The 27,526-nt window shown below is 35.4% G+C and overlaps 1 protein-coding gene across 1 annotated transcript in view; it reads left to right on the top strand.

Annotated features, from left to right (window-relative positions):
• LOC148940055 (solute carrier family 35 member F5) overlaps positions 1-27,526 on the top strand; it is a 107,296-nt gene that overhangs the window by 37,394 nt on the left and 42,376 nt on the right. The window contains exons 3-6 of the mRNA XM_089106062.1: positions 5,509-5,639; positions 8,845-8,985; positions 23,456-23,563; positions 25,152-25,334. Of these exons, the coding sequence (XP_088962188.1) occupies positions 5,532-5,639; positions 8,845-8,985; positions 23,456-23,563; positions 25,152-25,334 (540 nt within the window). The 5' untranslated portion in view covers positions 5,509-5,531. The remainder of the gene's footprint in view (positions 1-5,508; positions 5,640-8,844; positions 8,986-23,455; positions 23,564-25,151; positions 25,335-27,526) is intronic.

Below are 27,526 nucleotides of genomic sequence, written 5' to 3'. Positions count from 1 at the left end.
TAAAAAAAACAGATTTGTGAGAAAGTCAAACTTTAGCTTAAAGAGGGAGGGGCTGAGGAGGGGACAGCCCCTTTCATATACGGAATAATTTTTGTTCGTTTTAAGTTTTAACGTCGTTCCTTACTTTCAGTTAAAAAAACTTGTTTTTTTTTAATTTAATTTTTGAATGTTTTTGAATAAATGCAGGTTTTGATCTTGGCTCACCGTACATGAATGATTAAAACAAATTTTTCATATTATTTTATTTTTATTTGGTTAAATGGCTTTCTTGAAACTTGTTTAAATTTATTTACGAACGTTTTTATTGGTAATAAATGTTCGTAACTTACGAAATAACTAATGTAATTAACTTTTGTATTCATATATCTTTAATAAATATATTAGGGGGTCCCCCACTTAGTTAATAACTCACTCTTTACGTGAAAGTTCGAATTTTGTCCCAATTTTGTAAAAATGACCGCTTAACCACAAAGACCGTTAATTAGAATAAATAGCTCTTATGAAAGTACTAAAAAATCTTTGGCTTAAAGAGCGAGGTATTGACTAGGGGGTGAACCCAATCATATATGTAATATTTTCTGTTCGTTTAAAGTTTTGATGTTGCTGCTGTTGCAGTTGAAAAACTTGTTTTTTTATATTTAATTTCTGATCTTTTTTTAAATAATGCTGGGAAGTCCGGCGTCCCCTTCATAGCAATGGCCCTTCCCCCATGAAAACTTCCCTCATGGAAAAATCCTCCCATATAACCCCAGACCCCTCCCCACTACCAGAAAAAATTTCCCCTGAAAACGTCTGTATACTTCCCAATAACCAATACTACATGTTAACATTGGGTAAAGTTCATAACTTTCAGCCCCCCCCCGGGGAACTTCGGAGGATTAAGTTATCCTAAAAGACATACTTATAATATTTTCGAACATGCTGAACAAAATGGCTATTTCAAAATTTTTATCTGGTGACTTTGGGAAAAAATGAGCGTGGGAGGGGGCCTAGTTGCTCTCCATTTTTTTGGTCACTTAAGAAGGGCACTAGAACTTTTAATTTACATTCCAATGAGCCCTTCCACGGTATTCTAGGACCACTGGGTCAATACGATCACCCCTGGGGAAAAAAACAAAAACAAACAAATAAACACGCACCCGTGATCTTTCTTCTGGCAAAAAATGCAAACTTCCACATTTTTGTAGATAGGAGCTTGAAACCTCTACAGTAGGGTTCTCTGAAACGCGGAATATGATGGTGTGATTTTCATTAAGGTTCTATAACTTTTAGGGGGTCTTTCTCCCTTTTTTCGAAAATCAGCCAAATTTTCTCAGGCGCGTAACTTTTGATGGGTAGGATTAAACTTGATGAAACTTATATATTTGAAATCAGCATTAAAATCTGATTCTTTTGATGCATCTATTTGTATCAAAATACCGTTTTCTAGAGTTTCGGTTACCATTGAGCCGGGTCGCTCCTTACTTACAGTTCGTTACCACGAACTGTTTGAAATGCGCGTTTTCTTTAAATATAATCTTCAAAATTTCTCAATACATCCTGAACAGTTTTAATTTTAAATCTTCATAATAGTTTTGCAATGTGTCTTGGCTAGTTGTACAATACAACTTTAATAGTCTAAAGAAAAAAAATGCATTTGTGTTGTGAAATATAGTTTTCAAGAGCAACTTTCATGTAAATATCTGAGAGAAAAATCTCTTAAGGCTGTGATAACTAAAGGCTGTGATAACTCTAAAACTTAATGCTGTGATAACTCTAAACATATTAAAATTTTTTTGGTGATTTTAGTTATTATTTTAAGAAGTCATCTTCTGATCACAGATAGTCTAGACGCCAGTAGACAAAAAGACGGTTGTTTTCAGATCGTCATAACTCATCTGTTTTACGAGGTCTGAAATCACTCTAGTCATATCGAATCCGCTGATTACGATTAGACCTGGGAATAGGTTCCTCCGAGGGGTGCTTAACCCTATAAAATGACCTGAAAGAGTAAAACGTGCTATCTAGTGAGTTTCGTTTGCACCTTTGTCAAATTCACAGTTCTACCTGTTACAAAGCTCATGCAAGGCTTGTACCTTCAAGAAGAAAAAGCATAGCTAAAAATTAAGTCATTACCCCAACCAGCTAATATCCTACCTGACCGTACCCTCACAACCAGTATTGAACTCGAAATAAGCGCCAGGCTTATCCAGTACCTGGAATGAAAGATCTTAAGCCGAAGATTATTTATGATAATCTTCTAAAAAGAGAATCAACAGTCAATAAGGGAATTAAGATTTTAAATAATCACCGGGGGACTATTTTACCTACTAACCCAAGACGATTTGCTTCAGTAATAGCCAACAAGAGGATTATTTCACAACAGAATAATTAACGTAATTTCCATTTTTTTTTTTATTTTACCTCAGTGGCTATGGTTTTCTCACTGAAGTAACTAATAGCATCTTTTCCCTACGTGGATTAGTTTGCGCCAAATGCATATTTTTTTTGGTGGTGGTTTTATTTGTTTTTAGTTTTAGTTTTTTTTTATCTTTTTCTTCTTGTGTTTCTCTCGTGCTGAAGACGCCTTGTTATGATACAGGTGAAATATCCGAGTTGTTTTACACTTTTCTCTCCATTGGCCGCAGTCTCGTTTGTTTTTTTCTTTTCATTGAGATTTTTCTCTCTGTTGGTTTTTAGTACCTGGAATACAAGGAGCTACTATGGGATATATAAATTGAAGTAATCTGTAATATTTTAGCACGCCGCATATAGAAGTAGAAAAAAGAAGAGGGCTAAATTGTTTTAATTGAAAAGACTTTTCTGATTTATTGAAAGAAACTTGCAATGGGAATGATTTTTATGTTTGGATAGAATATTGAATTCTGAAGCAAATGGCATGATAACATTTTAGCTATCTCTCTACTCAGTAAAAGTAGCCATTATCAAGTTCTGGAACCTTTCTATCAGTCTTATTCCTTTTCTTGTTGCCCACCTTGATTTTTTTAGTTTCAATTCAAAACAGTGAAATGTTGGCTATAGTTCCAGATGATAGTTTTTTTTTTCTATTTTGGAAAGTGGCAGGGTTAGGTACCAAGTACCAAAATAATTTAGTTTAAAATTTACTGTGATATTTCAAGATATTTTCTTATGCATGGGTAAATACTGCGAAGAGTGAAAAACATCACTGAAACGTAAAAAAAGCTATAGACTCTTCAGTAGCCGAGTTTCAAAATCACTTATTGTCAAAAAAAAAATGAAATGGTGAAAATATTCCAAGTATTCCATTCTTCATTTTTCCATACTGAGTTGAGATGGTTTGAATTTCTAATATGATAAATTTATTTCATAGCCTGTGGTGTCAATTTCTGGATTTTGAGTTTTGTATAGTCAGAGCGGTCTTTGGTGGTTTAAATAGAGCTTTTATCGTTCTTGAGTAGGTTAAGATGTATATGGTGCGATAGTTTGGTAAGTAAATGATGTTTTAAGATGTCTCTGCTGAGTTTCCCGTTGTCAAGTTAACCGTATTAAGTCGAGGGAGATAAATGCTATGCTATAATTTTTGCCTAGCTTTGGTGGATTAATTTGTCTTTTTGGGTTCTTCAGTTGGTCAAAAAGTGTGTTGTGTAAAATTTAATGTTTACATGTTTATACTAAGTTTTCCATTATTGAGTTCCCCTCATTGAGTCGAGAGGGCTCAATTCCGCAATATTGAACTTCTTAAATGAGTTGTGGTGTTATGTAGCTTGTAGTTTGAGGTGACTTTCATGGATTAATTAGTATTTTTATGGTTATCGAGAAGGTTAAGATATGCATAGTGAGATTATTTGTTGATTGAATGTTATATTCATATATCTGTTCTTGGTTTCTGTTCTTGAGTTTCCTATATTGCGAGTGTTGAGTGTCTCTCTATCAATTAATATTTCATTATTTCCCTTTTCTCCATCTAATGCCCCCTGAAAGTTTCTACTCGATTGCCTTAGTCGTTCCCGGGGCATTGAAGGTTTACTTCCCTCAATTCGATTACCTTAGCCGTTCGCGGGGCATTAAAGATTGACTTCCCTATTTCGAATGTGTTTGTAAAAGTCAAATGTCAAAGTGAGAGTCAATGCCTTCGTGAGTTAATGACTTTATCAGATGGATTAACCGAAAATAAAAAGCAAAATGCTGATGAAGAAATGATTCAGCATTTTGTTAGGATTTGAGAGATTATTGTACATAGTAATTCCTATGACCTCATGAATACAGAATCTGAATTTCTCGAAATTTTGTCCCAGCCCATCTATTCTACTAAATTTTATTTTCGTGTGACCAAAGAGAAACTTAGGAATTTGGTGAAGACCGTGATGAATGGACACTCAGAAGGTATCGATGATAGCTTCAATAAGATGTTTTAACTGATGCGTATTAGTAAAAATTTTGGTTTTCTTTAGTTGTTCGGCTATCAGATAGATTAATGACACAAATTTTCTGTAGTGAATATTATTTCACCAGAAATGAGTAAAAAACGTGGCCACGTTCATTTGCTCTAGCTTTGTTTGCTAGTTTATAGCAGTCGCAGCTCGGCCTTCGAGCCACTCTTCTCGCTCAGAACAGTATGTGAATAATTTTGTAATTTTATCTAGTGTGAATAATACTAGCATGTGAATAGTTTTGTAATTTTATCTAGTATGAATAAATAACTTGAGTGTGAACTAGCATCTGGGTTATTTTTTTATTTGGGCTAATCAAAAATGTTCCGAATACGGGGGCTCAACAGCCTAGGGGTCATTCAATAAATATGCCAATAAATGTGTCTTCCAAGTTTCTTTGCTTTTAAGAAATTTCATTATTATCATACTTAAGAAACGGGTCGCCAACGTCACTTATTGTCTAGCACACGTCTAGTCACGAAAAAAAAACAAGTTATTTAAACCTTATTAATGGATGTGGGCTACAGGTGCTATCGAACTCTAAAGGGCTTTCACTAAACACCATGTTCTATTAAGCTTCAAAGTTATTAAATAAAAAATAAAACAAGTTTTTTTTAACTGAAAGTAAGTAGCGACATTAAAACTTAAAACAAAAAGAAATTATTCAGTATATGAAAGGGGCTGTCCCCTCCTCGACCCCTCGATCTTTACGCTAGTTTTATATTGTTTTGAAAAATAAAGTTGTGAGACAGAGTCAAACTTTAGTGTAAAGAGCGAGGCTTTGAGAAGAGGGGACACCCTTTCATATACGGAATAATTTCTGTTCGTTTTAAGTTTTAATGTCGCTCCTTACTTTCAGTTAAAAAAAAATTTTTTTATTCAATTTCTGAACCTTTTTTGAATTAATGCAGCTTTGATTTTGGCTCACCGTACATGAATAATTAAAACAAAATTTGCATATTAATTTTCTTTTTTTTTGGCTAAATACTTACAGTTCGTTACCACAAACTGTCTGATTTGACAACAGCGATTTTCTTAGATTACATTTTTTTTTTATATACTTTCAATTATATATTTATAGTGTAGATTTTGAATGACTGAATGTATTATATTGTAGGTGTGGATATTCGAATATAGAGTATGACAAGATGGCTTGAAACAGTAATTGAAAAATACCGATTCGTGTTTGGTCTGTTCATTCTCTTCATTGTTGACTTAATATGGGTACTATCGTCGGAGCTAACAAAGGCAAGTATGCTCCGTTCCTTTTCCTATATATTTTATCTACAAGAATTGTTGGAAAGAACCATTTCTTGTAGGAGTGGCGTAGGGATGGAGGGCTTAGGCAACAGCATTTGTACCATCCAAACATTTTCAACACATATAAAGTCTTATTTCTCAAGCTCTGCTATGGTCATTCAAAAAGCGCAGAGTGTTTTATACAGTAAAGAAATAATTATTTGGAAATACAAATGTATGCAAATGACACGTAAATATACTTTGTAATTGCTAAATTACAATCACAGGCTTATTGTAGTTTATATACTTTTGTGTAATCATTTCTTTACTGTATTAAATAAAAAAAAATCAACTGAAAGTAGGGAACAACATTCAAACTTAAAAAGAACAGAAATTATTCTGTATGTGAGTGCGGTTGCCCCCTCCTCAATACCTCGCTCTTCAGGCTTTCCCCACCCCGAATCAGAAAGTCTCCCCCCAGGGAAAATGTCTGTATAATTCCCAATAACAAACACTATACGTAAACTATGGGCAAATTTGATAACTTACAGCTATTCCCCCAAGAACTGTGGGGGTCATGTTATCCCCAAAGCCATAGTTATTGGACTTTTCAGCTAACCTGAACAAAATGGCTGTCTCAAAATTTTGACCGGACGACTTTAGGGTAAAAGTGGTTAGGAGGGGGTCTAGTTGCCCTCCAATCTTTTTGGTCACTTAAAAAGAGCACTACAACTTTTAATTTCAGTTAGAATGAGCTCTCCCCCGATATTTTAGGACCACTGGTTCGATACGATCACCCCTGAAAAAAAAATTAATAATCTCACATCCGTTATCTTTGTTCTAGCAAAAAATACGAAATTTCATATTTTTGAAGATGGGAGCTTGAATTCTCAGCAGTCAGATTCTTTGTTACGCTGAATCTGATGATGCGATTTACTCAATATTCCTTGACAGTTTGGGGGTACTTCCCCCCTTTTCAAAAATAAGGCAAATTTTCTCAGGTTCGTACCTTTTGATGGGTAAGAGTAAGCTTAATGAATCTTATATTTTTGGAATCATCACAAAAAGCCAATTCTTTTGATATATCAATTGATGTAAAAATTCCGGTTTTTAGAGTTTAGGTTACTATTGAGCCGAGTCGTTCGTTACCACGAACTGTTTGATAAAAAAATATTATGTGTTTAGTTGTTACTTCAAAATAATTGACTTGTACAAAACGATAGACCCTAAAAAGATACTGCTGGATATGCCAGTTAACATCGGGTTAGAACTTCCGGCTATTCACCGGGGAATCTAGGGTTCATTTCTCACGGCAGCAGTGATTTCTTCAAATGACCATTTTTATTCGGTAAATTAAAAGTCAAAGGTTTTTTTGTAGCTATCTATATGTCCTGGGATCAGTTATTCTTAGCGAATATGCAGTGCTGGCGGCCAGCTCTTTTTTTTGTATATAATTGATTCCTTGTCGCATAAAAATATCTTGCGTTTAACTATTAATTTGACTAATTATGATTTAGGAGATCGCGTATTTTGGACAAATATTACTTTTAAATGGCTTGGAACTAAATATGATAAAAGAAAACGGACTAACCTGATTGATTGTATTTGTATTGTTTCAGAGGGTCGGCTGTAAGTCCAAGTTTTCCTGAAAAACATTAAATTACGCCATCTAGTTACCGCTGGGAAGCTCTGTTAATAGGCTGTTTCGATTAGATTATTTCTCAGACATTTCCTGCACAACTTCTCATCTTATTGTTGTTTACCGTTGCATCATAAATGTATAATTTTACCTGTACTCTGTTTTTGTAGCTGATAAGATACTCCTATAACTGATAGCATGTTGAGTTACGATAATACTGAACAGTTTTAAATCTATTTTGCTTAAATGGAAATTTAAAATTGAATTGTTCTACTCGAACGTATATAAAAGTTTATCTACTAATATTATTTTCGAACCTGACAGTAAAGAAGCCAATTTTGGGGGATTTTAATTGACCTTCCATGCTTAATATAAAAGTCATGACCCTCTCTTCACTTTCTTAATCTTTATTTTTTATTTTTTCGGTGACTTTATCGGCCTTTATATTGTGTGCATGTGTACACACACATAACCTTACTAGACTTTGCTGTGTGGGAAATAGAGCGTTTAATGCCGTTCAAAGGCGTAATCTTACGAGATTTTACGACCACTGTTTTGATAATACCCCCTCCCCCTACTCCTTAAAAAATATGCAAAAAATCTTTGATCCTTCGTTGGACGAAATTAGATCGTGCAGTTTTATTACTAGGGATTTGAATATTCCGTCTGAGATTTCGCATATATGAATGAAATGGTTTCTCCTGTATGATTTATGGCCATTCCTATTTTCTATTTGTGTACATATACGAAATGTTACAACGCATTTCTTTGTCTTCTTTTACTACTTAAAAATGTAAATAAAGCTTCGAATTTTGCTCAAATACACAATTTTATGAGATTTTACGAGCGACTACAGTTTTGGCTTTACACCCTCCTCCTCCTGCAAAACTGAAGAAATTCACGACTCTTCTTGAGACAAAATATCTTTATATTTGGGGATTTGAATCTTTCACTTGAGGTTTCTCACATATGGATTATATATTGTTTTTCATTATGATCGCACCCTATTTGCTTTGTTTTTTTCTTTTTTTTTTAAACTTAGGAAAATAATGCTTACGCTATTAACTTTTAAGGGGTAAACGTAAAATTATTGAATCTCACATATTTCAAACCTATATAAAAACCACATTCTTTAAGTGATCCATTAGTCTCAAAATTTTGCTTTTTAGAGTTTCAGCGTCCATTGATAAGGACCACTCCTTATTTGCCGTGTATTACTGTAAACGGTTTCATATAAATCCAAAAATTTGGTTTAAGGTATTATACAGTATATTTGCGAAGGATTAAACAGATTAATGAAGCCATTAGGCAAGTATTTGCAAAAAATACGGATAATTCATGTACGTTAATAACTAGATCCTTCCCCTGCTAATAACTAATGATGTATACTGCTTGAAAAAACAAAAACAGACAAAAAACAACAGTTTTTGGAGCTTTTCAGTCTAAAAAATTTGGCAAAAGACCACATGCGTTTTTTTCTTCCGAAAAATCAGGTTTTAGTTTGCAAATTATACTACTTCTCTCCGCTTGTTTCCTCGTATCAACTTCAAATTTTTAACCTGTTCTTGATTGCAGTTCATATACCAAGATGCCGACTATAATAAGCCATTTTTTACAACGTACTTGAAGACTGCCCTTTTTTCCTTGTATCTTCTTGGATTCTTATGGAAAAAATCATGGAGGAAAATGTGTACTGGTCCAACTCAGGGATATGAGGTAAATACAAATCGCGTCCGCCGAAATTTCATGATATACTTCAAAATATTATTGAGTAAAAAAAATGACTGAATTTAAAATGACAGTTGATGATGGTAAACCGCTGTCCACTAGTGATGTTAGTTAATGTTTTGTATCTATTTGTGGAATTCGCTCGTGACTAACAGTTTTACTACCTAATGACACTTCATTCCCTTTAAATCTTCCCTTTAAATCATTCCCTTTAAATTTTAAGTTGGCAAAATTACATCCTGATTAAGTGAATTATCAAGTATTCTGATATTTCATCCAATTCTTTAAAAATGATTTTTAGCTAGTATTCGCATTTGTGCTGTTTTCCCTTGTATTCTGAAACAAGTATAAAACACCCCAATTCCCAAGCGTAAAGCCCCAACAATGTTACTGGTATGAGGTCGATTTCGAAAACACCGGCTCTTTCGAAAGTTTTTTCTTTGGATTTCCTTTTCAATGAGGCACACTTGTGCCTCTTTAAAGAGGCGACCCACCACAATGTTAAGTGATTTCCGGTCCTAGCGGTCGCAGAGAGACAGCGGTGATCGCATTTTGTAGCCCAAGCTCCAACTAAGAAACGTGCAAAATTTCACCCCCTCCAACTTTATCTTCATGGGTAAAAGTGGGCCGGAAGTTTCGACTCTCCGACCACAGCCCCCCTTTAACGTTGTCCGATTGGGCTGAAATTTAGAGGTTAAGCATTCCTAGGGCCCAGGAGCTTATCCTCGAAATTTCAGCTCAATCCGATCACTCCGTCCCTGTTTTCCAAAAAAAAACAAATATAGCCATTTAAAGTTCATTTCTCTTTTTTTTATCAGCCACACCTACAAGCCACAGTTGGCAACGGATCCGGGTGAATGAGGACTCATTCGAACCGGAATTCAACCTGTTAGGGCCTTTTGATATTTTCAGACCGAAAAAATTATCCACGGAATTTACATTTACGAAAAACCTCGTTTTCCTTTAAGAGCCCATGTTAATTTTTCCCACCAAAGCCCCTCGTTAATGTTGTCCGATCGGGCTGGCATATGGAAGATAAATTGTCTTGCGGTCTGGGAGCTTATCCTCAAAATTTCAGTTGAATCCGATCCTTCCTTCTCTATTTTCCAAAAACCAAATATCAAGTTTTGTGGGGGTTTGCTTGCGTCAAAAATAGATACGAGAGACTAAAATAATATAACAAGTGTCTCTGTGGTACAATGGTCGCTGTTCCTGACTGTCAGGCGGAAGATCCGGGTTAGATTCCCTGTCAGAGAAAATTTTTTATATTCTGAATTTAAAGTTTAAAAAAGAAACTCAGTTTCTTTTGTAAATCCAATCTATTAAATCCTTCGGCTCAACAGGCGTCTCCAGAAGAATATCACAGTCGGCCTTCAGGTTACAGGTAAGTCTCCACTGCTTTGATAACATGCCGCATACCCGCATTCTCGAAGAAAAGTTGAAAAACGAAAATCTTACTGTGCATTTGATTTGAGTATTCAGGAATTAAAAGCCTTAACACAAGAATCTTCAAAAGCGGGGGGTTTGGGAGGCGGCAGCCTCTCATCTTTAACTCCTGAAAAGATCAGCTAACAGTTAGTCAAGCAATAATAAGTAATAAACTATACAAAAACGTGCAAAAATTATTTGAAAAAAAAATACGTTTTCTAAAGAGTTAAAGAGGCTGAGTCACAAGTTAGAACCTTAAAACGTACAGGGATTAGGAGGTGCAGTTGGGGGGCTGACGCTCCCCAAACCCCTGCTTCCGTATATGAAAGGGGCTGTGCCCTCCTCAACACCTCGCTCTTTACGCTAAAGTTTTTATTGTTTAAAAAAAAGAGTTGTGAGAAAGTCAAACTTTAGCGTAAAGAGCGAGGCATTGAGGAGGGCACAGCCCCTTTCATATACGGAAGCAGGGGTTTGGGGGGCGGCTGCCCACAACTGCACCTCCTAATCCCTGTACGTTTTAAGGTTCGAACTTGTGACTCAGCCTCTTTAACTCTTTAGAAAACGTATTTTTTTTTTCAAATAATGAGCATTTACAAGACAAGACAGATTCCCAACAATTTAGATTTAGACCTTGGTATAGCACTGTATATTATTTGGTTACAAGTCTGAACACCATTCTTAAATATTTAAATAAGGATTGAGTAATAGAATTTCTGCAGTTCGCTTGTAACCCTGTCTCAACAACAACTTGCCAACTTTCAAATTTGCTGACGACTTAACTGCCGTGGTGCTGAGGTTAAACCCTCCAACTATGGAACAGACTGACTTGAGAATTTCAAATCAGTTAAAAACAAATGTATGACAAATGAAACTAACAGTTAGTGGGACTAAGAGCTTTTCAACTCACTTTTTTCTTCCTAAGGGCTAAGAACCACGCTTCCTATAACCCCTTACCGGCGAAGAAAACAGTTAAAACACCATCATTACTTTTTAGACGAAGATTTAAAAGGGAACTCAAACGATGACTGTCTGACGGAAAAAAACGCCTCACTTGTACATTCTTTTTTCAACCTGAAAAGATTTGGTATGTCTGAGGTTTTCAAGTCTATGTACCGCAGTTACGTTACTCTTGAATATCCGTGTCCAGATTGGCATTTGAGGCTGACAAAGAACCAAACAGAACCAAAAATTATATGCGGGCACAGCTACTGAAAATATATGATTCACTGCCACAACTCGATCTGAATTCTCTTGATAGTTGTAGACATGAGTTGAAACATAGATTTGGATCAAAATGTTCTAATTCGTCATTCCCTCGTGACTTATTAACAAACTTTGAAAAACCTGTTAATAAAGGACAGAACACTAGACTGAGACAAGTCAAAAAGAATTTTCCACAGTTAATGATTTACCCAGCCTCTTGTTCCAAAAGATTAGATAAATATTTTGTCCTTCAATTTACTGGATAGTTCAATGGTAACACTTTAGGAAGTATTCGATCTTTGATATATTTTATTTATGGGTTTGCCCATGAGTGTTAAATCATTGATTTGAGTGTATACATGAACTTGCGCTAGAATTTGCTATTTTGGCTTATAAAGTATTTTTCTCTGTCAGAGGCAACGCTGTAGCGTTGCCTATAGTAAAGGCCATACGGCTCCAATGTTTTATTATTTATTTTTATTTTTTTTTCCAGAAGCACTTCATATGGAAGGGGTCGTCGTAGAAACTTCAAAGGGGGCTCATTCGATTGGAAATCGAGAGTTCTAGTGCCCTTTTTAATAGTCAAAAGTGATTGGAGGGCAACTAGCTCCCCCCCCCCCACAAGTAGCCCCTCATTCCCCCAAAGACATCCAATCAAAATTTTGAGATAGTCATTTTGTTGAGCGTAGTTGATTTCCAGATAGAAAATATATTTTTGAGGAGGACACTCCCCCAAAACCCTCAGGGCTAGGGTTTAAAGTTATTCCCTGGGGCAAATGAGGTTTTTATAGAAGGCGTTGTCGTAGAAACTTCAAAACAGGCTAATTCAATTGGAAATTCAAAGGGCTAGTGCCTTTTTTAATAGTCGAAAGTGATTGGAGGGCACATCCAATCAAAATTTTGAGATAACCGTTTTGTTCAGCGTAGTTGATTTCCAGATAGAAAATATGTTTTTGAGGAGGACAATCCTACACATCCCTCAGGGCAAGGTTTTTAAGTTATGCCCTGGGGGCATATAAGGTTTTTATAGAAGGCGTTGTCGTAGAAACTTCAAAAAAAGGCTCATTCGATTGGAAATTCAAAGGGCTAGTGCCTTTTTTAATAGTCGAAAGTGATTGGAGGGCAACTAGCCTCCCCCCGCCCCGCGCCCATCATTCCCCCAAACACATCCAATCAAAATTTCGAGATAGTCATTTTATTCAGCGTAGTTGACTTCCAGATAGAAAATATGTTTTTTAGGAAGACAATCCCCTACAACCCTCAATGCAAGGGTTTTAAGTTATGCCCTAGGGGCATATAAGCTTTTATAGAAGGTGTTGTCGTAGAAACTTCAAAAAGGCTCATTCGATTATAAAATTCAAAGGGCTAGTGCCCTTTTTAATAGTTGAAAGTGATTGGAAGGCAACTAGCCCCCCCCCTCACGCCCATCATTCCCCCAAATACATCCAATCAGAATTTTGAGAAGCCATTTTGTTCCGCGTAGTTGATTTCCAGATAGAATACATCTTTTCGAGAAGAATACTCCTCTACAACCCTCGGCAAGGGTTTTATTTTATGCCGCATGGGCATATAAGGTTTTTATGGTAGGCTTTTTCGTATAATCTTCAAAAACGGGTCATTTGAGTGTAAATTCAAGGGGATAGTAGCCTTTTTAATAGTTGAAAGTGATTGGAGGGCAACTAGCCCCCCCCCCACGCCCATTATTCTCCCAAATACATCCAGTCAAAATTTTGAGATAGCCATATTGTTCAGCGTAGTTGATTTCCAGATAGAAAATATGCTTTTGAGGAGGACACTCCCCCATAACCCTCAAAGCAAGGGTTTTAAGTTATACCCTGGGGGCATATAAGGTTTCATTCGATTGAAAAAAAGGCTCATTCGATTGAAAATTCAAAGGGCTAGTGCCCTTTTTAATAGTCGACAGTGATTTGAGGGCAACAAACCTCCCTCTCACGCACACCGTTTCCCCAAACACATCCAATCAAAATTTTGAGACAGCCATTTTATTAAACGTAGTTTTAAGTTCTTTATTATGTCTTTATTAGGTCTTTGAGGAGGACAACTCCCACACAGCCCTCAGGGCAAGTGTTGTAAGTTATGGCCATGGGGCATACAAGGTTTTGTATAGACAACGTTGTCGTAGAAACTTCAGAAAGGGTTCATTCAATTGTAAATTTAAATGGCTAGTTCCCTTTTTAATAGTCGGAAGTGATTCTAAGGCAACTGACACCCCTTCCACGCTCACCATTTCCCCAAACACATCCAATCAAAATTCTGATATAGCCATTTTGTTTAACGTAGTTGAAATTTCTGTAAATTATATGTTTGAGCAGGACATTCCCCCCACAGTCTTCAGGGGCAAGGGTTATAGGTTATGCCCTTGGGGCATATATGGTTCTTATGGAAGGAATGTTCGTATAAACTTCAAATAGTGCTAAATTAATTGTAAATTTAAAATTCTACCTAACTTTTTAACCGTCAAACTGTTTTGGAGGGTAACTAGCTCCCCCCCCCTCAAATTCTTTTTTCCAAAATACATCCGGAGAAAATTATGATTTATCAATTTTTTTAAAAATATTCTAAAAATAATATAACAAATACTACAGTGTCGAGATGACTCCCCAGGGCCTGGGGACAGGGATGATAATTTATGCCTTGAGAGCATATATTGGTCTTATGGAAGGGATGCTCGTATGAACTTCAAAGAGGGATCTTTTGATTGGAAATTGAAAGTTCTAGTTCACTTTTCAAGAGTCAAAAGAGATTGGAGGCCACCTAGGCCCTTTCCATCCAAGCCCTTTTTCCTCGAACCCATCCTGTAAGAACTTTGAGATAGCTTTTTTCAAAATGGTTCAAAGACCATATAACGAAAACTCAGGGGTCAACACAGCCCCCCAGGGCCCGAGGGCAGGTGTTGTAAGTTATGCCCTTGGGGAATATATGGTTCTTATTGAAGGGATGCTCGCAAAAAATTCAGATGGCTCATTTGATTGGAAATTGAAAGTTCTAGTTAAGTTTTTTCGAGTCAAAAGAGATTGGAGGGCAACTATCCCCCCCACCCCCATTTTCCCCCAAATGCATCCAATAAAAATTTTGAGTTAGGCATTAAGTTAAAAATTTCTCAAAAGTCAGATAACAAAAACTCAGATGTCGTTACAACCCCCCAGGGCCTGGGAGCAGACGTTGTAAGTTATGCCCTGGGGCACATATTGTTCATATGAAAGGGATGCTCGTATAAACTTCAGAGAGGGCTCATTTGATTGGATATTGAAATTTTGAGCTCACTTTTTAATAGTCAAAAGAGATTCGAGGCAGCCATCCCCCAACCCATCTGATGAAAATTTTGAGATAGACATCTTGTTGAAAATAATTCAAAGGTCAGATAAGAAAAAATCCGGTGTCAACAGAACCCCCCAGGGTACAGGGGAAGGCGTTGTAAGTTATGCTCTAAGGGCACGTATGGTTCTTAAGAAAGCGATGCTCGTTTAAACTTCATAGACGGCTCATTTGATTGGAAATTGAAATTTCTAGTTCACTTTTTAAGAGTCAAGAGATTTAAACTAGCCTCCCCCCTCCCACGCTCTTTTCTCCCCAAACCTATCCCCTACAAATTTTGAGATAGCCAGTGTTTTGGAAGTTTTTCAAAAATTAGATAACAAAAACACTCCCCAGAGCCCGGGGGATAGGCGTCGTAAATGTTGTCCTTGGGGTGTATATAGTTCTTATGAAAGGGATGCTCGTATAAACTACAGAAAGAGCTCGGTTGGTTGGAAATTAAAAGTTTTAATTCAATTCTTAAGAGTCAAAAGATATCTAAGGGCAACTAGCCCCCCCCCCACATACCAGTTTTTCCCCAAGTCCATCAGATAAAATTTTTAAAATAACCATTTCATTAAAAATAGTTCAAAGGTCAAATAAGAAAAATTCCTGTGTCGACGGAACCCGCCAAGGCTGGAGGCAGGCGTTATGAGTTATGCTATTGGGTCATATATGGTCTTTATGGACGGGCGACTCGGATTAACCTTTGATAGAGTTCGTTTTATTGGAACTTAAAAGCTATTTGTCACTTTTTAAAAATCAAAACAGTTAAGAGGGTAGCTAGCCCTCCCCTCCTCCACACCCTAAATGCATCAGATTAAAAATTTGAGATAGGCATTTTGTTAAAAATAGTTCAAAGTTCTGATAATAAAAAACTCCGGTGTCGACACAGCCCTCCAGGGCCCGGGGGTAGGCGTTGTAAGTTAATCCCTGGTGGCATATATGGTTATTATGGAAGGGATGCTACTATGACATTCATAGAGGGCTCATTTGATCTTAAGTTGAAATTTTTAATTCACTGTTTCAGAGTTAAAAGTGATCGGAGGGTAGCTAGCCTCCCCCCACACTCCATTTTTTTTCCCAGTGGCACTTCATATAGAAGGGATCGTCATATAAACTTCAAAGGGGGCTGATTCGATTGGAAATTGAGAGTACTAGTGCCCTTTTTAAGAGTCAAAAGTGATCAGAGGGCAACTGGCCTTCCAAGCCCTTTTTCCCCAAACACATCTGATAAAAAATTTGAGGTAGCCATTTTGTTAAAAATAGTTGAAAGATCATATAACAAAAACACCTTTACGTATGGTCATTTTTAAAAATAGTTCAAAGAACAGATAAGAAAAACTCCTGTGTCAACACACCCCCCCCCAGGGCCAGGGAAGGCGTTGTAAGTATTGCTTTCGAGACGTATATGGTTCTTATGGAAGGTATGCTTGCATAAACTTCAGAGAGGGCTCATTTGAATAGGAATTGAAAATTGTATTTCATTTCTCAGACCGAATAAAGATCAGACGGCAGCGAGACCTTCTGGTCCTTCATGTCGTTTGGTGTATTGGATGGACAGACCTATCCGATAAAAAATTCAGGTGGCCAGTCTTTTAAAGATAGGTCAACCATCATATACTCAAACTCCAGGGTCGACACAACCCCCCAGGGCCCAAGTTATACTCTCGGGATATATATGGTTCTTATAGAAGGGATACTCGTATAAACTTCAGAGAGGGCTCATTTGATTAAAAATGGAAAGTTCTAGTTCACTTTAAAGAGTCGAAAGAAATCGAAGCTTAATCTAGTCCCCCCCACGCCCTTTTTCCCCAAACCCATGCGATGATAATTTTGAGATAGCCATTTTGTTAAAAGTAGTTCAAACATCAGATAATAAAAACTCCGAGGTTGACACAAACCCATTTTTTCACTTTGATATTATTACTTTGATATTAGTTTTGATACTTTAATGAATATTTTATTTTTATTTTAAAGTTTGATTTTGAAATCAGGAATTTTTAAAAACTTGAAATTTTTTGCAATCAAAAATGAACAAAAATTAATTAAAAAAAAACTTTCCGAAAAATAAGTTTTTCAAAGAAAAGTAAAGGCCATTTTAAACTTAAGCTCAGCAGATACAAATACCTTTTAAAATTCAAACTCAAAACGACCAGAAATTACTATTAAAGAATAAATGAAACCCAAAACGAACAGAAATTAAATAAGCAATAATAGCAAAACATTCAACAATTAATAATATAAATGAATAAATAGATCTTAAAGCGATTAATACTTAGATTGAATATGAATATCAAGCTTAAAATGAAAAAAAAATTTCCTATTGAAGTAAATGAAACTTAAAACGAGAAGAAATTAAATAAACAATCAATGCAAACAAACATACAATAGATATTAATGTAAATTAATAAATAAATCTTAAAACGAGTGAAACTTAAATTGAATATGAAAATAAAGCTTGAAACGAACAAAAATCACCACAAACAAGAGTTTTAACAAAAGTTTTAGTGCCCTCTCAAAGCGGGTAAAAATAACGGGTTTTGAGTATTACTCGATTAAAAAAAACAACTGTATTTTATTGGCATCTATTGCGTATTACTATCCATGTAACGTCACTACATCATGGAGAATTACCATTAAAAATAGGGATTCATTCTTTACAGGGTTTCGGAGTTGTATCAAGAGGAAATATGAGTCAAAAACGCTGCTGAACAATCATTTACATTTTTAAAGATAAAACAGCCAACAGTTGATGTAATACCTTACCACTGTCAAAGTCTGTTGAAACTAAGAAAATAGAAACGAACACGGGATCAAACATAGGAAAAAAAACAATTTAAGAAATTAGGTGCACATTGTGTCTTTTGGTTTACTCTGGCACCCTTGCCGTTTCCCGAGCATACCGGTGTAAAACTCTGGAAATCTAGGCCTAGTAAACGATACTCAAGAGTGTTTTAATCGATGTAAAGTTACCGAATTTTGGAGGCTGACGTTCTGCCCCCCCCATGATGTCCTAAAGGGTAAAACAAAGGACCAGACATCAAAAACAAATCTAGGACTGGTTAATCGTAAATAACTGTTGGCTTAAAAAAAATGACTAGAACTCCCAATTTACGATCGAATGAGCATCCTCCGAAGTTAAAACGACCACGAAGGGGAGGTTGAAGATAAGGAAGGGGTGGCCCTAATTTGAAATAAATAACAGCTTAGACCAAAAATATTCCTGGAAATCATTAGAGATTATATATCAATTACTAGCTCTACCCTCCTTCTTTACAACTAATTCTGTATTTACCTGAAGATTCAATGAGAGTTAGGAAGTTTTGACATAAAAATGCACCATTTGAGGCATCTGCCTCCCTCTCTAACTACAAAACAATCAGAAAGCCCTACTGTAGAGGCTTTAAACTCTCGTATACAAATATTTGGAATTGTGTATTTTTTGCCAAAAAAAGGTTGTGGATATGTGTGTTTTTTTGGCTCCCTTAGGTTTGATCTTATAGAAACAAGAGTCCTAGAAGATCGGGAGAGGGCTCATTAGAACAAAAATTAAAAGTTTAAGCGTCCCTTTAAGTGACTATACAAAATGGAGGGCAAATAACCCCCTTCCCTTTCCCCTTATTTACCCAAAGACATTCGAATGAAATGTTGCATTTTGTTCATTGTTTACAGATAGCATTTGTTATTGGGAAACATACGGACATTTTTCGTGGAGGAGTTTTGTACGGTGTGGGGGGATTTCCTGGGAGAGGAAATTAATTGAGTTTCCCTGAATTCGTTTACAGAATTGTTTTAGCAAATTTACAAATTTCAGAATCGAATAAGACTTTTTCAATGAATTTAAACTAATAGATCAAACATGTCAAGTTTACGGGAACGGGCTATAATTTCAAATTCTATATGAAGGAAAAGTTAGGCTACTCATAGTATTTTGTTTTACCGTATCTGGACTGCCATCATTAAAGCTTGTATATTGTTTTTTAAACTCTTTAAATTTCACTATAGAAAAGATTCTTGCGTTTTAACTGAAACAAAATTTATGCGTTTGATAGCTGCTTCATTAGGTCCGGGTTGCAGCGGTAGGTAGCAACCTAGTAAGAGACGATCACGTCCAATGTTAAGAAATATAAAAATCCATAACTCCTAAAAGAAGAGTCAGATAAAAACAAAAAGTATACCATTAGAACCGCCTTGTTCAAAATCCCTATATAAGAAACTTTCTGTCCCTCGGCTTGAACAGCAAGGGTAATATATTTGCTTGAAAATCAAGAAAAGTGACATCTACAACAGCATTCCGCCTAAACGGCATATTTTTTTTCTTTTTTTTCTTCCACAGATATTCTCTTCCACAGATAGCTTGGTATTGGAACATCGTAGAGAGTTGTTCAATGGCTCATTTTAAAGGAAATTATTGGGGTTAAAAACCTTTTGTAATTAAAACAAAATATTTAAAAAATAGAATCAATTTTTTTACGAAAAACTGCATATTTCATGATAAAGATTGATCAACGACGTCATAATCGTAGGTTGTTCATAGGGCCATGTCGTCGTAGGGCCATGTGGTCTCTTATTACAGTAAACAGTAAAGAACATACTTCCAGCCCATAGTAACTAAAATAAGATTATATCCGGGTTTTACATAAGGGAACGATGATTATGATGTAGAGATAGCTAACACCTAAAAAAGAACAAACCACGAGATATAGTAATTAAATAGTCTGGGTTGCAGCGGTAGCTAGCAACCTAGTAAGAGACGATCACGTCCAATGTTAAGAAATATAAAAACCCATAGCTCCTAAAAAAAGAGTCAGATCAAAACAAAAAGTACACCATTAGAACCGCTTTGTCCGAGACTCCTATATAGGTAACTTTCTGTCCCTTGGCTTGAACAGTAAGGGAAATATATTGGCTTGAAAATCAAGAAAAGTGGCAGCTACTACAACATTCTGCCTAAACGGGATATTTTTTTCTTTTTTTTTCTTTTCCACAGATAGCTTGGCACTGGAACATCATAGAGAGTTGTTCAATGACTCATTTTAAGTGAAATTAATTGGGTTAAAAATATTTTGTAACTAAAATAAATTATTTCTAAAAGAGAATAAATTTTTCCACGAAAAACTGCATTTTTGATGTGTTTTCGTACTGCAGTCTTTTCAAAGATATTTGATTTTTGCACATAAATCATAATCGTATACCAGCGGTAAGATTTTTACATTAAAAGATGATCATTGGAATAACAAACCATTGCATACATTGGACTTTGTTTAGCTACTTGATTGTTTTAGGTTCGTCTCTTACTATTTCGAAGAAGAAAGGCTTTTTCCTGTTTGTAATCAGGTTGTTAATGATTAATGGTTAAACAGTTTTACATGAAGGATCGATACTGTAAATGGGAATTTGTAAATATCATCGGTATCATGGTTTTAATGATAGCTGAATTACAAGTTAAAAAAGAATTGACCACGGGTGGCCTTGAACCACCAACCTTTCGTTAACGGCCGATCGTGCTAGCCACTTAGACCACGACGTCATTAATTAAAGTTGTAAAATAAACAATATGATATATAAAGGATCGATACACTTCATTATAAATGGGGACTATCTAAGTTTCATCGTATATAGCTGAAATATAGTATAGAAAAACCACGGCAAATAGTAACTAAAAGTTAAAATTGTACAAACATCGTTTCTTGCTATTTCATCTAAGAAATCAAACAGTTCGAGGTAACGAACTGTAAGTAAGGAGCGACCCGGCTCAATGGTAACCGAAACTCTAAAAAACGGAATTTTGGTACCAATAGGTACATCAAAAGAATCAAATTTTAATTTTGATTTCAAAAATATAAATTTCATCAAGTTTAATCTTACCCATCAAAAGTTACGCACCTGAAAAAAGTTGGCTGATTTTCGAAAAAAGGGGGAAAGACCCCCTAAAAGTTATAGAACCTTAATGAAAATCACACCATCATATTCAGCGTATCAGATAACCCTACTACAGAGGTTTCAAGCTCGTTTCTACAAAAATGTGGAATTTTGCATTTTTTGCCAGAAGACAGATCATGGGTGCGTGTTTCTTTGGTTTTTTTTTCCCCAGGGGTGATCGTATTGACCCAGTGGTCCTAGAATATCGTAAGAAGGCTCATTGGAACGGAAATTAAAAGTTCTAGTGCCATTTTTAAGTGACCAAAAAAAATGGAGGGCAACTAGGCCCCCTCCCACGCTCATTTTTTTCTCAAAGTCACCGAATTAAAATTTTGAAATAGCCATTGAGTTTAGCATAGTCGAAAATTTAATAAAGATGTCTTTTACGATGACTTAATCCCCCACCGGTCCCAGGGGAAGGGCTGCAAGTTATGAACTTTGCCCATTGCTTACAAATTGTATTGGTTATTGGAAAGTATACAGAAATTTTCAGGAAGATTTTTTTTTGCTGGTGGGGGGGGGAGGGGGTTACTCGGGAGAATCTTTTCGTGGAGGATGTTTCTTTGGGGCAAGGGACATTTCTCTGAAGGGGCGCCGGATTTCCAAGCCTTATTTAAAAAACGATCAGAAATTAAATTAAAAAAAAAACAAGTACTTTCAACTGAAAGTAGGAAGCAACATTAGAACTTAAAATGAACAGAAATTATTACGTATATGAGGGGGTTCTCCCCAAGTTTATACTTCGCTCTTTACGCTACAGTTTTTTTTAGTGCTTTCAAAAGAGCTATCTATTCAAATTAAACGGCCTTTGTGATTCAGGGGTTTGTGAATTAAAATTTTTTTAACTTTTAACGTAAAGAGCGTGGTATTGACTAAGGGGAGAACCCCATCATATACGTAATAACATATACGTAATGAAAAAAACAATAAAAAAAAACAAGCGATACGCCTCAATAGTAAGCGAAACTTTTAAAAACGGAACTTTGATGTCAATAAATGTATCAAAAGAATGGGCTCATAATGCTGATTCTAAATATATGAATTTTATTAAGTTTAGTATTACTCATCAAAGGCTACGAGCCTCAGAAAACTCACCTGATTTTTTAAAGAGGGGGAAACATCCCCTAAAAGTGAAAAATTTTTAATGAAAATCACACCGTCAGATTCAGCGTATCAGAAAACCCTATAACATAGGTTTCAAGCTCATATCTGCAAAAATCTGCAACTTTGTGTTTTATGCCAGAAGAAAAATATACGAATATAGAAGTTCGATACGTAAGTTAATTTGTAAATTACGTCAGAACCAAATTTAGAGACAGCCATTTAGCAAAAGAAAAGTAAAATTTTTATGCAAATTTTGTTTACTTATTCAATGACGGCGAGCCAAAATAAAAGCTTTCATTAACTAAAAAACAATCAGAAATTAAATAAAAAAAACAAGTTTTTTAAACTGAAAGTAAGGAGCGACTATAAACTTAAAACGAACAGAAATTATTCCGTATATGAAAGGGGCTGTCCCCTCCTCAACGCCTCGCTCTTTACGCTAAAGTTTGACTCTGTCTCACAACTTTATTTTTTAAAACAATAAAAAACTTTAGCGTAAAGAGCGAGGCGTTGAGGAGGGGACAGCCCCTTTCATATACGGAATAATTTCTGTTCGTTTTAAGTTTTAATGTCGCTCCTTACTTTCAGTTTAAAAAACTTGTTTTTTTTATTTAATTAGAATAAAGAACGAATATAATGTTATGATAATCACATTGAAGAGGTTGCTGTTTACAAAATGTTGAAAAAATACAAAGAGATTGATCTTTTTCGTATACGACTTAATAAGTGAATGCAATATTTATACACGTTTATATTTCGAAAAGAAATTTTTATTATGAATAAAGAACCAATATCAAGTTATTATAAAACGTAATATGACAATAACAATTAGTCATTGCTGTCACATTGCTGATATGTCCTTTTGATAAATTTTATGTTCACATACTTCTTGAAATTTTCATCTCAATGCTCTTAGCCTTAGAAGTAGTTGCAGTAGAAGTAGTAGTTGAAGCAGTAGTAGTAAATTTAGCAGGGATAGTAGTATTAGTGGTAGCGCACCCATATTGCCTTTTGGTCAGATGATCATCCCCTTTAAGTATTTTCTGAAAGTTCCAACTTAATATCCAAATCAGTTCATGAGATACGCTCTTTTGACAATGTATATGCACATAGTGCCTTTTGATTTAGTTCAAATTTCCTCTCAATTCTAAATGGAGTAATGTAGTAGTAGTATTAGTAGCAGTAGTAGTGATGGTAGTTGTAGTAGTAGTGGTTGCATGCAAATATTGTCTTGTTGGTCATATCCCTTGACATTTCCTGAAAGTTCAAAATTAATATACTCAGTCATTTCTGACTTTTGACAATCCATATGCAAATAACATGTTTTGATTTAGTTCAACACTCCCCTCAACTTTCTCTTAAAGGCTCACCAGAATGCCCTTTGTCTTTTTGGAAAGTAAAGTATTAAATAAGAAATATTTATATAAAGTTTCCTTTAGTTCTTGCATTTATTTCACAAATCATTTAATATTTTACTTTTTAGCAGCCATCGCAAGACACAGCAGATGAACATGCTAATTTAGACAGCTTAGGTGTTTCAAGATTTTCAGTGAGAGAAGTTTCATCCCTAGCTAGTACGTTTTGCCTACTGGTAAGCCCATTTTTAAAGTTTCATCCCTAGCTATTATGTTTTGCTTACTGGTAAGCCCATTTCTAAAGTTTCATCCCTAGCTATTACATTTTGCCTACTGGTATGTCCATTTTTGAAGTTTCATACATAGCTATTATGTTTTGCTTACTTGTAAGCCCATTTTTAAAGTTTCATCCCTAACTATTATGTTTTGCTTACTGGTAAACTCATTTTTAAAGCCTATTTACTAATGTTCGAGTTTATAGTTATTTCCTTTTTTTACTTTAAACAAAGGCCGTCGCATAATATAATTTAAGCTAATAGTTCAAACAGACAAAAAATGTTATAATCTCCGTATAATTGTCATGATCTCAATCTCCTGTGTATTGTATGTGATTTACCGTGCAAGTGATTTACTGTGACGTTTTTCTTCAACTTGAGCAACTCTGTTCTCTTTTTTTTCTTTTCTCGAAAGAAGGGATGGTGAAGTGGTCCGTGGTACTTACAAATGGCGTCTAAGTCCCTGAGGGGAAAAGGGGTAGCTGATGGGATGGAGTATAAAGTACAGATGTATAATATATAGTACAGCATAAAGTGTGCCAGAACGTAACTCTGGAAAGTGAAAGATTCTAAAAAAGATAGAATTCTTTCCCTAGTGTTTGGGTCTAAGAGATTGAGAGGCTTTCAGCCCTAAATCTTAGAAATGAAGTGGTTGGTATGTCAGTTTAGCATGCAACTTATTCTGTAATTTGTAGTTTTCTTTGGCATCTACTCACAGAAAATGAGTGGCATCAAGCCCTGTGTTGTCAAAATGAGGTTTTTAGTGTGCCTGTCGAGGTTTGGAATAATTCTATCGTTCGTCCTTAGAGAAATTAAAAGGTCTCAGTACCTTTGTTTTCAGTATGGATAACCTAATGTCGCAGTTCAGTTCTCATTTCATGATGATTTGTTTATTCCTAATAAGAAACTAAGGAATGTAAGAGAAAAAAAGACTTACAAAGAGGGATTACAATTTGAAAGCCCAGTCTGTGACGACAGAGTATAATTTCATAGTCTGTATCCATTTCTGAAGGAGATGTAGTTAAGGATCCATTATTGGTCAGCCCGCCAGTACAAACTCGAGGGAGAGGTTAAAATCCTCTTCCTAGGAGGTATTGATAATGTGATGGAAAAATGGCAACGATCACATCGAATATTGGAAGAGTTGGGTTGTATTAACGACGTGGTTGAGCTGAAAAAGCCTGGGAAGGGGGTTGAGATCCGTTCTGTCAGCTGATTAGGGATTTTCATTCAGAAGAGCAGTGAATTCCAACAATTAATTTTATGGTATTGGTTTGATTATATATATCAAGTATCTGTGCTAGGGTAAGGGTTTTTCTTACTTTAAAAATTGTCGAGAAACCATGAAACTTGTAAAGCCCATGCCTCTCTTAATGTAAAGAACACAAATTTGTCAAAAAATTCGCTTTTCAGTAATCGGTATTTTCAAGATGAAATGTTTCCACTACTTTCATAAGTTTCCTTTGTGTCCATGGAACGAAGCAGATAAAACACGTCTGCGAGTAGATTATGAATTCATTTTCTCTAACTTGTTTTTCATCTATTTTAGTGGTTTATTGGAAACTACAGCTACCAGGCAGCTCTTTCAGACACAGAAGCTGGCATCGTGAATGTACTCTCGTCAAGTTCTAGTCTTATTACTCTTATTTTTGCAGCGTTTTTACCCAGCAGTACTTTGGATCGCTTTACTTTATCTAAATTAGTTGCTGTTATATTGAGTATTATTGGAGTGGTAAGTTTACTCCTATCCTTTAATCAAACTTGAATATTCTTGAAAGAAGTGTGTTATTTCATAAATTTAATTTTAATATTCTGAACCAAGGGGTACCTCAATAACGAATGGAAAAGCTATTTAACAAAATAGTTTGGCTGGCATGGAAAATCATTTATGCTAACCTTTTTTTAAAGAACTAAACAAGTATCCCTGGTGGTTTTTGGCCTGCTTTTATATGAACACAAACTGTTTCTTTCGTGAGGAAAAACATTGCATTAGCAAAAATAAAAAAACACAGTGTGTCTGTTACAAGTCATTGAAGGGCATCAGGAAATCCCCCCCCCCATCACTAGTTGACACCGGTTCTCCCCGAACCTGTACAAATTATTTAATGGCATCAGCAAATTTCATGTCCCCCCCAACACTAGTTGAAATCGCTTCTCCTTGGACCTGTTCCCTGTTGCCCTTTAACCTTTTCTCACCCTCAGTTGGCATTTGAAGTTATTTTCAAATGCCAACTGGCGTGCCTATTTACGCCAGTCACTGCCAAAATTCTTCATACTGGTTGGTTGTTGCTAATTTTGAACATATTTTGCATATTGCAAACGTATATTGAAAATATATTGCATTAGCAAAAATAAAAAGCATAGTGTGTCTGTTACAAATCATTGGGCATCCGAGAAATTATTTACAGAAATGTTTTTGTTTATGAATATTTTTTTAAATGATTGTTACTCATGTCAGATATTTAATTTTTTCCCTAATATTGAAAGACTTATTCATAGGGTAAATCAAACCGCTTGCCTCGACGATTATTATACTAGCCTACTCTACTGGCAATTTGTAACAGCTCGGGGCTAATGTTCTCATAAACCAACAAAATACCCGAAGTACAGCGGATCGTCACTGAAAACTTTAGTTTGTACAACTGATATAGTTTCATGGAAAACTCGAAGCATTTTTGAGAGGTGTGAATGGGACAAACTAAAAGGTGCTAAAAGTTAACCAAGTAGTCCATTAATCTCCTCAGTTAATTTACAAAGGCATAACTGAAAATATAGGCTACCTTAAACTTCTATATGTGTCATTGAAAGTTGTGCTTTTTTAAAGTTGTTTGTATTATTAGCTGTCATTCGCATGAAAATATAGGCTACCTTAAACTTCTAAATGTGTCATTGAAAGTTGTGCTATTTTAAATTTGTGCTATTTTATATTTTCTTTTTTTACTTTAAACAAAAGCCGTCGCATAATATAATTTAAGCTAATAGTTCAAACAGACAAAAAATGTTATAATCTCCGTATAATTGTCATGATCTCAATCTCCTGTGTCTTGTATGTGATTTACCGTGCAAGTGATTTACTGTGACGTTTTTCTTCAACTTGAGCAACTCTGTTCTCTTTTTTTTCTTTTCTCGAAAGAAGGGATGGTGAAGTGGTCCGTGGTACTTACAAATGGCGTCTAAGTCCCTGAGGGGAAAAGGGGTAGCTGATGGGATGGAGTATAAAGTACAGATGTATAATATATAGTTTCAAGGGACAATACAAGAATCTTAATTCTAATACTGTGAGTCCGACACTAAAAAGGCTGTAAAAGATAATATAAATTCTGAGTTGAAAGTTTTAGTCTCAGTTAAGAAAGAAAAAAAAAGAAAATGTGACAGATTTCAAATAAGAGGTTCTGAATTGAAGAAATACTAAGCAAGATTTATTTGTTCAATTCTGTTACTCTATTATCTCAATATTGTAATTTTCCCGGTGATGTTACACAATTTTCTCGGTGTTGACTCAAGTTCCTAGTGCCTGGCTACCATAGCTGAGTAGAAATATAATAGCCTTGCAAATACTGGTCTAAGATAAGCTTTACTCTAACCCCGTAATTCCGAACGTGGGGCGCAAGACCCACCGGTGGGGCACGGCAATATATTGTAGGGTAATGGGTAGGACGTGTACCCTTCGGCTGATTATACTTTAAAGCCTTAGTTTTGAAGAAAAAAAAATCATGTGACTGAAGTGACATTTAAATACATTTAAAGAGCAAAAAAGATACATGATAATATTGCAATGACATTATACATTGTATAAAAAGTATTGTATTCAGAAAATATATTTAACTACTATTGCAAAATACGTCTAGAAGACAACCCAAAAAAGATACCAAGTTAGGGGGCTTTTCAGCTTCCTTCTGATGAATAAATGTAAAATTTTGAATA

Source organism: Artemia sp. Qi Xiang Cuo, chromosome 20 (genome assembly GCF_049724085.1).
Source record: "Artemia sp. Qi Xiang Cuo chromosome 20, ASM4972408v1, whole genome shotgun sequence".
NCBI lineage: Eukaryota > Metazoa > Arthropoda > Branchiopoda > Anostraca > Artemiidae > Artemia > Artemia sp. Qi Xiang Cuo.
The sequence above is the reverse complement of the archived record's forward strand: the minus strand, read 5'-3'. Positions and strand labels throughout refer to the sequence as shown.